General features: G+C 45.5%; 1 protein-coding gene across 5 annotated transcripts in view; it reads left to right on the top strand.

The window, feature by feature from the left end:
* The first annotated feature begins 1,125 nt into the window (after positions 1 to 1,125).
* phf6 (PHD finger protein 6) overlaps positions 1,126 to 13,783 on the top strand; it is a 50,443-nt gene continuing 37,785 nt past the window's right edge. For 3 of the 5 annotated variants that reach the window (XM_078432091.1, XM_078432092.1, XM_078432090.1), the window contains exons 1-3: positions 1,126 to 1,168; positions 8,966 to 9,130; positions 12,483 to 12,584. In XM_078432091.1, coding sequence (XP_078288217.1) covers positions 8,990 to 9,130; positions 12,483 to 12,584 — 243 coding nt within the window. In that variant the 5' untranslated portion in view covers positions 1,126 to 1,168; positions 8,966 to 8,989. Of the gene's footprint in view, positions 1,169 to 8,965; positions 9,131 to 10,034; positions 10,126 to 10,978; positions 11,451 to 12,482; positions 12,585 to 13,783 lie in introns of those variants that run through there. The other 2 variants (XM_078432094.1, XM_078432093.1) reach the window with 2 other exon arrangements.

The raw sequence follows: 13,783 nt of genomic DNA, 5'->3' as shown, positions 1-13,783 counted from the left end.
TGTCATCTCGTCACCCTTTCTCCCATCATGCAGCGACCCTCTGTGGCTCCGGTTTCAACATACTAGGAGCATGGAGAACCAGCTGGGAACAGACATCGCGACCTCCTCAATTCACTGTCGCACCGAACATCACAGCCCCACCAGGCTCGGACATGCCCCGTAAAGAGTGGGTCAACGGCTCCTCACAGGGGTCAGCCGGTTCAATGCCAACATGCATCGTTGGGGGTTGCGTTCATCAGCAGCCTGCGTGTGTGGTGCAGACCAGCAAACCGCAGCACGTCATTTTCGACTGCACTGTCCTCCATCCCCCTGGTGGAGGGGTAGACCTCACGGCCCTTGACAACAGCACATTGCACTGGCTACAGTGCCTGGAGGGCATTACATAATTTCTGCTGCCTCAAACGCAAGAAAACCTCCCCCCCCCCTTGTCTGAAGAAGGGTCCCAACCTGAAACATCACCCATCCTTTTTCTCCAGAAATGCTGCCTGACCCAGTGATTTACTTCACCACTGTGTCTATTTGAATTGGACTCATGCTTCTATACCACATTAGGCAGCATTGGTCATTTTAGGGGCTGTCAAGGGGTTTTTAACTAATCAATTCATCAATTCAAATTTTCCTGGCTCTGTCTAAAGTTAAATGTCTTTTCAATTATATTGTGGATACAGTAGAGCTCTATTGTTTGCAAATGCCTAAAATGAACAGAGAAAGCAAAGAAGAACAGTTCATTAAATATGATCAATTGGCCTGACACAGAGTGGATCTCTGGTGCAAATAGTCGATCAGTAACATCCAAAGTTTAAAGATCACAAAGCAGCAACTCTTCAAGAAATAGTTATAAATGTCAACTATCAACTTATCCAAGAAGATGAACAAAAATAATTGTTTGCAAACATTTTATATGCGAAGAAATCGCAGAGTTCAGCACTCCAGCACACAGAATCTGCCTACTAAAATGGCGCTGAAATGTACCCATGACCTATTGACATACTACGTTTTTTAGAGTCGAGTGGTCTATCTTGCTCCTCTTGTATCTTTGCTCTACCTGGCCACCGCGGCGTGACGTCACCCGGGCATTGCGCGCAGAACGCCGTGACGTCAGTCGGCGTGGCCCACGCGGATTGAGCGGTGACTGCGCGCGCAGCTGGGCCTGAGTGGAGCGTGAGCGGTAAGTGTTGGCGCGGCGGCTCCGTGTCCGCGGTCCGGCCCCCCCAACTCACTTCCCCAACGGGCACCGCCAGCGCCAGGCCTCCCCCTCCCCACGGCCAGCACCAGGCCTCCCACGGCCAGCGCCAGGCCTCCCTCCTTGCACCGGGCCACGGGCAGCGCCAGGCCTCCCTCCTGCCACCGGGCGGATGGTCCCCCGCGGCCGCGGGCCCCGCTCCCGCCTCCACAGCCGTCGTTTGCCCCGCGCTGTTTTATTTCGTTTCCTTTCAGTAACAGGACGCCGTTCGGGCCATCGAGGCTGTGCTTTGGGATCCCGGGTGGTTAAAGCCTGTAGTTCGACCCCTACAGTCTCGAGCCGGGCCATGGTCAGCCCGAGCCGCCTGGCCCGATTCCGCGCTTCCTCCTCATTACCCTTGTTTGCAGCCGCCGCCGTGGCTCGGCCGCCCGCCCGCGCTGGAGCCGTCCCTCCCCGGCTCCCCACCGTCCCTCTCCGCCACCCCGACTAGAGTGGGGGCCTGGCCTGGCCTGGCCTGGCCTCCCATCTACCTTATTAGAGACCTGTGAACTATCTTTATTCAGACTTTATCTTGTACCCTTTATCCTTTACTGTGGACGGCTTGATGTAATCTTTTCTGAGACTGGATAGCACACAACAAAAAGCTTTTCACTGTACACGTGACAATAATTAAACAAAACTAAACTAGTCTGAATAGAAGTGATTTATTGAAAGGCATCATCATAATCAAACTTAATTCCGTTTACAAGAAATCATTCCATTGTGGGTCACTGATAACGGTCATTAGGATTTCGGGATTATAATGGAAGCAGGGGAGAATATAGCTGGGTCCCTGACAGGCTTTTGCATCTTCTAAAGCAACAAGTGAGGTACTAGAATTCTGGAGGATAGCTAATGTTCCTTGATTTGAGAAAGGCAGGAGGTAACAACAGGCCAGTGGTAGGGAAAAGGGTCTCGACCCGAAACGTCACCCATTCCTTCTCCCGAGATGCTGCCTGACCTGCTGAGTTACTCCAGCATTTTGTGAATAAATCGTAGGGAAATTAAAGATAGACACAGAATGCTGGAGTAACTCAGCGGGACAGGCAGCCTCTCTGGAGAGAAGGAATGGGTGACGTTTCAGGTCGAGACCCTTCTTCAGGTCAGAGGTGGTAGGGAAATTAATGCAGACAGTTCTATGGGATTAAGGTACATTTGAAGAAACGGGAGATGTTCAGGGAACATCTGAAAGGTGTGTGAGGGAAATTGTATCTCACAAATGTGTTTTTTGAGGGGTAACTAAACGGATTGACCAAGACAGACCAGTAAATATTTTGTCAAATGCCTTACTAAATCAGACAAGGTACCACACAGAAGTTAAGGCCCATCCATTTTCTGTGGTATTTTTTAAGGGAATGAACTTGGTAGTTGGGAGATCCAGTGAAGGGGAAGAGAAATTCTAGTACTTACGAAACAATAGAACTTTATTTATTCCAGGAGGGAAATTGAACTGCCAACAGTCATAAAAACACAAAAAACATGGAATTAAAGTGATGAGTGGAAAGGATTGGGGATGTGCAAAGATTGGGGTGGGGTCTCAGTCTACCACGACAGAAGGGGAGGAGTTGTACAGTTTGGTCCTGCATATTAATGGAACCAGTCTGTTGCTGAAGGTACTCCTCAGGTTGGTCAGTGTGTCATGGAGGGACTGAGCTGTATTGTCCAGGATGCTCCACAGTTTGTGGAGCATCCTCCCCTCCAAGACTACCTCCCACAAATCGAACTCAGCTCCAGGACGGAGCCAGCCTGCCTGATGAGTTTGTTAATCCTATTGGCGTCCATGGTCTTCACCCTGCTGTCCCAACACACGGCAGCGAAGAAGATGGCACTGGCTACCACCGATTGGTAGAACATCTGCCGCATCTTACTGCAGACGTTGAAGGAGCGAAGCCTTCTCAAAAAGTACAGCGGCTCTGTCCCTTCTTATACAGGGCCTCAGCGTTACTGAACTAGTCCCGTGTACTGTCCAAGGTGTTGGTACTCCCTAGTAAACTGCACATCCACTGATGATTCCATTGATGGAAATGGGACAGGGGTGTTCCTCTCCTCCTAAAGTCCACCATTAACTCCTTAGTCTTGTCGGTGTTGAGCTGCAGGTAATTCAGCCCACACCACTCAACAAAGTCGTTGACTACATGCCTGTATTCAGCTTCCCGCCACTCACTGATGCAGCCCACAATTGCAGAGTCATCAGAAACCTGCAGGTGGCAGGAGTCCGAGTTATATCTGAAGTCAGAGGTGTAGATGGTGAACTGGAAGGGAGAGGGGACCGTCTCCTGTGGGGGGATTGTGTTCCTCACTATCATGTCCGAGACACAGTTCTGTAGCCTGACATACAGTGGTCGTCCAGCCAGATAGTTGGAGATCCAGGACACCAATGGAGCATCCACCCGCATCTTCGTCAGTTTGCTCCCTGGTGCAGGCCGGATGGTGTGAACAGCACTGGAGAAGTAAAAAAACATGACTTGCAATGCTTCCCGGCTTATCCAGGTGAGCATAGAAACGATAGAGCAGGTGGATGATGATGTCCTCAACCCCCATCTTTGTGTGGTAAGCGAACTGCAGGGTGTCCAGGTAGGGTTTAAACAGGAGTAGCAGGTGAGTGAGCACCAGCCTCTCCAGGGACTTCATGATGTGTGAAGTCAGCGCCACCAGTCTGTCATTGGATGAGCTGGGGGCGTCCTCTTTGGTACAGGAACCAGGCAGGGTGTCTTCCACATCACAGGAACCCTCCAAGCCCAGGTTGAAGATATGCTGGAATACTCCGCACAACTGGCTGGCACCATTGAGACCTGTGGCTTTGCTTGGGCGGAGTCTGCTCAGCCTTGATGGCCAGGCACGACAAAGAAAGGGCAGAGGAAGTGGACCAGGGGGATTGAGGGAGTCTGTTGGGGAGCAGGGGGGAGGGTGGGTAGAGGCCCCACCATCAAATCCATTAATAGACAATAGGTGCAGGAGTAGGCCATTCAGCCCTTCGAGCCAGCAATGCCATTCAATGTGATCATGGCTGATCATTCATAATCAGTACCCTGTGTCTGCCTTCTCCCCATAACCCCTGACTCCACTATCTTTAAGAGCTCTATCTAGCTCTTTCGAAAGCATCCAGATAATTGACCTCCACTGCCTTCTGAGGCAGAGAATTCCACAGATTTACAACTCTCTGACTGAAAAAGGGTTTCGTGGTGACTGGATAACATCACACGCGTGCAGCGGGATGGCGTCATCACAATTCCGTAGGCATATAGCATGGATGGAGACCCACACCATTTATTGTTAACGAGAATAGCAAGTCCCCCACCCTTACACCTGCCACTCTGCAGTCCCTGTCTCTTCGAACAGTCTGAAAGCCGTCCACACTCGCGTTGAACTTGGGGATGTCCTCGTGGAGCCATGTCTCCGTGAAACGCATCATACTGCTCTCGGTACTCCCTCGGGGTCTTCACTAGTGCAGCTAGCTCGTCCATCTTGTTAGCCAGTGACCTCACATTCCCCATTGTGATGGAAGGCAAGTATGGCTTGTACCTTTTCTCCGCACGTCGTCTTACTCCCGACCAGCATCCCCTGTATTTCCTCCTCAGTTCCTTGGGGATTCCTTGGCAGGCAAGGCTCGTTGCTGGGGCTGCAACTATTTACAATATATATTAATGATTTGGATGATGGAATTACAGAAGTATCACTAGCATGTTTGCAGATGACACAAAGCTGGGTGGCAGTGTGAACTGCGAAGAGGATGTTAGGAGGTTGCAGGGTGACTTGGACAGGTTGAGTGAGATGGCAGATGCAGTATAATGTAGATAAATGTGAGGTTATCCACTTTGGCGGCAAAAACAAGGAGGCAGATTATTATCTCAATGGTGTCAGATTAGGTAAAGGGGAAGTGCAACGAGACCTTGGAGTCCTTGTACACCAGTCACTGAAAGCATGCAGGTACAGCAGGCAGTGAAGAAAACAAATGGCATGTTGGCCTTCATAATGAGAGGATTTGAGTACAGGAGCAAAGAGGTCCTTCTGCAGTTGTATGGGGCCTGGTGAGACCACATCTGGAGTATTGTGTGCAGTTTTGGTCTCCTAATTTGAGGAAGGACGTCCTTGCTATTGAGGCAGTGCAGCGTAGGTTCACGAGGTTAATCCCTGGATGGAGGGACTGTCATATGAGGAAAGATTGGAAAGTCTGGGCTTGTATTCATTAGAGTTTGGAAAGATGAGAGGGGATCTTTTAGATCGTATAAAATTATAAAAGGACTGGACAAGCTAGATGCAGGAAAAGTGTTGGGGGAGTCCAGAACCAGAGGCCACAGTCTTAAGAATAAAGGGGAGGCCATTTAAAACTGAGGTGAGAAGAAACTTTTTCACCCAGAGAGTTGTGAATTTGTCGAATTCTCTGCCACGGAAGGCCGTGGAGGCCAATGCACTGGATGAATTTAAAAGAGAGTTAGATAGAGCTCTAGGTGCTAGTGGAATCAAGGGGTATGGAGAAAAGGCAGGCCCAGGTTACTGATTGTGGATGATCAGCCATGATCACAATAAACGGCGGTGCTGGCTCGAAGGGCCAAATAGCCGCCTCCTGCACCTATTTTCTATGTTTCAATGATTTCCGATGTCCTTGATGACTTAGTGAGCTGAAAGGTAAATAAATCCCCACGGCTGAAATCCCCAGTCTGCTAAGGGGAGGCAAGAAAAGAGACTGGTTGAGATTTTTAAATCTTTGCTGGTCTCAAGTGAGATATCATGTTGTTGGAGGATGGAAAAAGAAAGGCATCAGGTCTGGTAATTATATCCCTTTGAGCCAAGTATCACTAGAAGAAAAATTATTGCCAAAAAATAGTTTTGATTGATAGTATTAACAATCACTTGGAGAGACAAGGACTAATCAAAATAGCCAGTGTGGCTTTGTCCAGGACTGATCCTGAGTGAGCACTTTGTTGATTTTTTTATAGCTCCCGGAAAATGGCAACACAAGTAGAAAGTGATAAACAAGTCGTCTGGCATACTTGCCTTCATAGGTTGATGGTTGACTAAAAGAGCCAGGAAGTCTTGTCACTGCTTTAAAATTTTGATTAGTCTGCATTTCGAGTATTGTGTGTAGTTATGGTCATCCCGATACAGGAAAGATGTGGAGGTTTTGGAGAGTGAAGAAGATGTTTACTGGAATGTGGGCCCTGCACTCATCAAATTTACTTAAAAAAACATCAAATCAAATTTCTGGGACATGGTCTCCCATGCCTAAAATCATGCTGACAAGCCTTAATTGGCCTGTGAGTTTCCAAATGCATGTATATCTTAACCCTTTGAATCCTCTCGAGTAACTTTCCAACTGTAGATGTTCTGCATACAGGTCTGTAATTCCTGGGGTTTTCTTTGCAGTCCTCAAATAGAGACGTAATATCACCACCTTCCACCTCACCTTTGCCTAATGATGATTCAAATCTCTCAACTAGGACTCATGCAATTGCTTCTCCAGTTTCATACAGTGTCCTTGGATGTATCTAACTAGGCTCAGAAAATTTATCTACCATCATACATTTTAGGGCACGTAGTAACTCCTCGAAAACAATATGGACTGTCCTCATTAACTTTCCCAAGTTCATTAACCTTTATGGCAATCTTCATGGCAAAAACAAGCAAATATTCTTTGAGGTCCCTGTCCTTCTACGGCTCCGCACGTAGATGATCACGTTAGTTTCTGAGGTGCCCTATGCTTTCCCGTTACCGTTTTTCCTTTTCTATGGAGTGGTCTGCTGCTGGTCAAGGGAAGAGACTTGACAAGCTGGTCAGGAAGGTCAGCTCTGTCCTGGGTTGCCCCCTCGACTCAGTGCAGGCGGTGGGAGAGAGGATAATGGCAAAGTTAACATCGCTGCTGGACAACGACTCCCACCCCCTGCAAGACACTGTCACTGCACTGAGTAGCTCCTTCAGTGACAGACTCCTTCACCCCAAGTGCGTGAAGGAGCGATATAGGCGGTCCTTCCTTCCCGCTGCTGTGAGTGCACAACCAGCACTGCTCCCAGCAGACGAGTCAACAGTAACAGTTAAGGAATACAATTTATCCTTGTCTTTACTTTTATTTATAATGAATAATCTCTTGCTATCCACTTTGCTGCTGTAACACTGTAAATTTCCCCGGTGTGGGATGAATAAAGGAATATATTATTATTATATAAATGAAATCTCTGGATTCTTCTTGATCATCTGCCACAACCATGTTGAGCCCCTTTTTTGTCCTGATTTCCTACTTAAACATGACCTTCAAGCCCCTATACTTGAGGGATACTTTTGATTCTAGCTGCCAAAATCTGATCCATGCCTCCTTTTTTCCTGAGCAGAGGCTCAATTCTATCTCATCATCCAAAGTTCCATCTGCCTTGCTTTCACTAAAAGCAGGGACATGCATATCTTGTGCTCTCACTGTCACACCTTTGGAAGCATACCAATTTCCAGACATCCTTTGCCTACAAATAACCAATTTCCAGACAAATTGCCTGCAAATAACAAATATAATCATTTTTTGCAGGATCCTGTCTAATCCCATTAAAGTTAGGGTAATGAACCATAACTACGCAGTACTCCAAATGCATCCTAACCAAAGTAATATAAACTGCAACATGACATCCTGACACTTGTATTCAAGTCTTGACTGATGAAGGCAAGCTTACCATACACCTTCTTTAACACTAATTGTGTTGCTACTTTCAGAGAGCTATGGATTTGGATCTAAGGTCTGTACGTAAATGCTGTTAAGGGTTTTGCCAATAATTGTGTACTTTCCTTTTGCATTCAACCTCCCAAAGTGCACCACCTCAATTTCCTCAGATTAAACTCCATCTGTCATTTATCTGCCAGCCTTCCTCATGCTCTACAGCGCCACCATTTTTGGTGTCAACTAACAAATCTATCCACATTTACATACAAGTCGTTTATATATATCACAAACAAGCGATAGCCGAGAACAGATCATTGCAGAGCACCAAAGGCCGCAGAATAACACTGTTCCATCCCATCCCTGTCTTTTGTGCATAAGCCAGTTCTGTATCCAAAGACTGAGTCATCGTGAATCCCGTGCATACCTGAAAGTGGTGTCGCAAGTATGTTAGGTGGTGGAAAAGGTTTTTGGCACTCTGGCCTTCATCAATTAGAGGATTCAAAATTGAAGTTGGGACATTATGTTATTGTACAAGATGTTGGTGAGTCTGCACTTCCAGTATTGTGTTCCTGCTATCAGAAAGATGCAATTAAGCTGGAAAGGGTGCAGAGAAGATTTACAACGATGTTGCCAGGACTCAAGGGCCTGAGTTATAGGACACATTGGGCAGACTTAGACTTTATTCCTTTCAAGTACAGGAAGCTGAGGGATGAATGTAGAGTCTTTTTCCTAGGCTAGGGGGATCAAGATCTATAGGGCATAGGCTTATGGTGAGGGGCAACATTTTGGCAGGAAATAACGATAACAACATCCAAAAGCCATTTGGAGAGATATGTGAAAAGGAAAGGTTGAGGGGGATATGGTCAAACAAAGCCAAATGGGACTAGCCTCGATGGGGCATGTTGGTCGGCATGGACAAGTTGGGCTGAAATGTCTATTTTTGTGTGATGTATGACTCAAATGTTCTGCAGCATTGGTCAAATGGAAAATGGATCCGAGAAAGCTGCACCACCTGAAATACCAATAGTTTAAAAATATTATAAATATGTCAAATTCTCTTCCCAATCCATTCCAATTATTCATTTGCGACTTTTCTTTTTAAGAAATTTTGGTTGGAGGGCGTTTGAATGATGGCAGCCGATGCAAAGGGAAAGCGAAGGGGTTCAAGGCAGCCAAAATGTGCGTTCTGTAAACTAAATAAAGAGGAACATTGTGGCCAGTTATTAGTTGCCCAAAGCCAGAAGATGGCAGCACATCACAGATGTATGGTAAGATAGACAAGCAATAATAGCTTTTCAATCTAATCAATAATTTAGGATATCGTTTATGCTTTTCCATATTCAGACCTTTTAGATATTGAGTAAGGTGCTGATTATTCTATGTTGTTGAGTTACTGGTGTTGTGTAAGCCTCGCAACTATGAGTGTTCAAGAATTTGTCAAGAATAACTTGTTCTCACGTTACCGATTCCAGTATGTTAAACGTCAAATTGACTTGGCCCCATTGAGTATGTGTAGCATTTAATCTGAATTGCTGATTCAACAGTGCAGCCCAGGAACAGGACTTTGGCCCATATTGTCTATGTCATCATGATGCCAATTTGAACTAATCCCATCTAGTATAGATCCATCCATTCCTTGTTTGTTCATGTGCCTGGCCAAATTCCTCTTAAATGGTGCTATTATACCTGTTTCCACCACCTTCCCTGGCAGTGCATACAGGCAAATGTCGTCTTTACCACCGTATCTAGTTGTGCTGCCACTTTCAGCAAACTATAGACTTGTACGCCAAGTACCCCCTGTATCCCGTGCACCTGAGGTTCCTGCCATTCATGGTATACTTTGTTTTGTCATTTGAACGCTAAAGGACAAGAGTGAGCACTGGTCCGGGTTCATTTCTAGACGCCATTTTACTGCCCATTTTTCCAACTAGTCTTTTTCCGTCACCATGTTTGAAAACCTTCATTATCAACAACTCTGATAATTTTTCTGTCGTTTGGGTCAATCGTAGGTGTCAAATCACCTATATTTTCATCTAATTCAATTATATATCACAAACATCAAAAGAGAGCACATGCCTGTGGATCATTTTCCTTCTGTTGTCAGTTTGATGTGGAGAAGAGCTTCCACGCCGACACTTATCTGTCGGTCTTATCTTCATTTTTGTGCTGAAGTCCATGAAGGTATCTCTTGGGTAGGAACTGTGCCTGCTAAGTTAATGTGGTGCAAGCAGAACGGGCTCCCTTGGAATGATTGTGAAGAATGGTAAGTAGACCCTTTTAGCTCAATTAACATAATTGCTTTTAATTGTAACGTAATGTACAATTTTAAAAATATATATAAATTTTAAAAATTGCTGATAGTTTGATGAACCTGAAAGTAGGGATATGCTATGGGGTGTAGTTGGCCATTGATTTTGGTAGCAGCCTGATGACGACTGTGCCATGTTAAATGTACTGGGACCCAGTCAAAGACTGTACCTGGGACCCAGTCAAAGACTACCTGGGACCATCGAGTTTCATAGAGTTTTAAAGCAAGGAAACTGGCCTTTCGGCCCAACCCGTCAATACTGTTAAGTCTGCTAATTCCATTTGCCTGTGCTTGGCCCATATCCCTCTAATCTTTTCTATCCATGTACCCGTCCAATTACACTGTAATTGTACCCATCGCTACAACCCTCTTTATCAGTTTTTTCTATATACCACCCACCTACTGTGGAAAAACCTGTTACCAAGTTCCCCTTGAAATCTTTCCCCTCTTGTCCTAATCCTATACCGTCCAGTTTGAGATTCTCCTACCCTACGGATAAAAGACTGTTTATCCACCCAGTCTATTTTCATCATAATTTAAAAAATCTCTAAAGTGGCCTCTCAGCCTCCAAGGCTACATTGAGAACAAGACCCAATCCATTCGAACTCTCTTTGCATCTAAAGGCAATATCCCTGTGAATCTATTTTGCACCTCCTCTAGGTTAATTATATCCTTCCAAAAGTGTAGCACAGCTGCACATAGTTCACCAAACACGGCTTAACCAGCAAATTGTGTAACAGTAATAGGAAATCCCAGCTTCCTGGCTTATTGCCTTGTCCAATGAAAGCAAACCTTCTTCACTCAGTCTACTTTTGTCGCATCTTTCAAAGACCTACATATTGTATCCCAAGGCTACAATTACTGGTCAATTACACTCCCCAGTTTTGTCGACAGTGAAGATAGTTATCAAGAATTACATTGGATCTTGATCAGTTGGGCAAGTGAGTTGAGGAATGGCCAATTTAGTTTAATTCAATTACGTGTGAGCGTTTGTATTTTGGGAAGTTTAACCAGGGCAAGTCCTTCACCGGGTCCTTGAGGACTGTTGTAGAGAAAGATCAAGATCCTGCTGCAATTTTTTACAACTATCTTCACTACCTGCAATACCACCTACTTTTATATCATCTGCAAACTTGCTAATCTTGCCATGTTCGTTCCCATCCAAATCATTGATACAGATGACGAACAGTAATGAGCCCGGCACCAAATCCGGAGTCACCAGTCACATTCCACCATCACCCTCTGCTCCCTTCCATGAAGCCAATTCTCTATCCATTCAGGTATCTTTCCTTGGATCCCAAGTAGTCTTTGCCTTTTCAACTGCAAATAGGTACTGTCCGTCACAGTCCTGTCCAGGAACCTTTCCACCATAATGAAAGACCCACTAAGGTTGTAGTTCCCTCGAAGTCCTTGTTAAAGGCCCAGCATTAGCCATCTTCAAGTATCTCACCCATTGCTGACGAAGACACAAAAATCTTTGATAGGGCCCCAGCCATTTTCTTTTTTTTGCGTCCCCAATGTCCCACAATACAACTGGTCAGTTCCCCGGGATTTATCCACCAGCACGCTTAGGTTGCATATCAGCATGGTATGGGAACAGCTCTGCCCAAAACCGCAAGAATGAGCAGAGTTGTTGATGTAGCCCAGTCCATCTCAGACCAGACTCCCTACCATTGACTCCATCTACGCTTCACGCCACCCCGAGAGATCAGTGAACATAACCAAAGACCTTTCCTGTACGCTCCAATTGGGCAGGAGATACAGATGCTTGAAAGTGCACCCCACCAGCCTTGGAAACAGCTTCTTCCCCTCGTTTATGAGGTGTATGTACGGTCCTTCCATTAGCTAGGGTACCTCTGATTCACCTCTACTCCATTGTGGACATTGATCTCTTTCTCTGGATTGTTATGCTACAATGTTGAGAACTATATTCGGCACACTGCATTTTTCTCTTTGCTCTATCTACGGTATTTCAGTTTCGCTTGATTGTATTCATGTATGTATTATCTGATATGATTGAACAGCACACAAATCTCTACCTACCTACTCTCACTCTACCGACAAGGTAATAATAAACCTAAACCTTTATATGCTGAAGGAGCACCATTGTTTGGGGCCAGACCATTCCCTGGAAGGTCTGGCCCCTGACCTAATTTTTCATGATTTCTTAAGAGACCATGATCTCCATGCCAAGTACATGCCTTGTGTTAAACTAAGAATTTCAACGTAATTTAACTTTTCTGCCGGAAGTTGCCCCGTTGTGTGAGATTGTTCTACACAAAGCTGATATTGTGTTTTCTTGCTATTTCTAGTTATTTTCATCTGCTCTAGTGACCTCGCATTCTGAGAATGAAACTCTTGGAGGCTTCTTGCTTGAGGATATTAAGAAGGAAATAAAAAGGGGAAATAAACTGGTATGTGCTGTAAATTCTATGAATGTAAACTTTCCAGAAACTTGGCCTTGATTATTGTGAACTATGTGTACAAGAGGAAGAGTGGCTGCAATTTTTTGTTTGAGAGGCAGTCAGAACCTTTTTCCCAGAGTAGAACTGTCAAATATAGAGGGCTTTAACATATAACAACTACAGCATGGAAACAGGCCTGTCCGGCCCTACCAGTCCACGCGGACCATTCTCTCTGACCTAGTCTCATCTACCTGCACTCAGACCATAACCCTCTAATCCCCTCTTATCCATATACCTATCCAATTTACTCTTAAATAATAAAATCGAGCCAGCCTCCACCACTTCCACCGGAAGCCCATTCCATACAGCCACAACCCTCTGAGTAAAGAAGTTCCCCCTCATGTTACCCCTAAACCTTTGTCCCTCAATTCTGAAGCTATGTCCCCTTGTTGGAATCTTCCCCACTCTCAAAGGGAAAAGCCTACCCATGTCAACTCTGTCCGTCCCTCTCAAAATTTAAAAAACCTCTATCAAATCCCCCCTCAACCTTCTACGCTCCAAAGAATAAAGACCCAACCTGTTCAACCTCTCTCTGTAGCCTAAGTGCTGAAACCCAGGCAACATTCTAGTAAATCTCCTCTGTACCCTCTCCATTTTGTCGACATCCTTCCTATAATTTGGCGACCAGAACTGCACACCATACTCCAGATTCGGCCTCACCAATGCCCTGTACAATTTCAACATTACATCCCAACTTCTATACTCGATGCTCTGATTTATAAAGGCAAGCATACCAAACGCCTTCTTCACCACCCTATCCACATGAGATTCCACCTTCAGGGAACAATGCACAGTTATTCCCAGATCCCTCTGTTCCACTGCATTCCTCAATTCCCTACCATTTACCCTGTACGTCCTATTTTGATTTGTCCTACCAAAATGTAGCACCTCACACTTATCAGCATTAAACTCCATCTGCCATCTTTCAGCCCACCCTTCCAAAAGGCCCAAGTCTCTCTGTAGACTTTGAAAATCTACCTCACTATCAACTACTCCACCTATCTTAGTATCATCTGCATATTTACTAATCCAATTTGCCACACCATCATCCAGATCATTAATGTAAATGACAAACAACAGTGGACCCAACACAGATCCTTGGGGCACTCCACTAGACACTGGCCGCCAACCTGACATACAATTGTCAA

The sequence above is a fragment of the Rhinoraja longicauda genome, unplaced genomic scaffold (genome assembly GCF_053455715.1).
Source record: "Rhinoraja longicauda isolate Sanriku21f unplaced genomic scaffold, sRhiLon1.1 Scf000049, whole genome shotgun sequence".
Lineage (NCBI taxonomy): Eukaryota > Metazoa > Chordata > Chondrichthyes > Rajiformes > Arhynchobatidae > Rhinoraja > Rhinoraja longicauda.
Note: the sequence above shows the minus strand (reverse complement) of the source record. Positions and strands in the feature narration are given on the sequence as shown.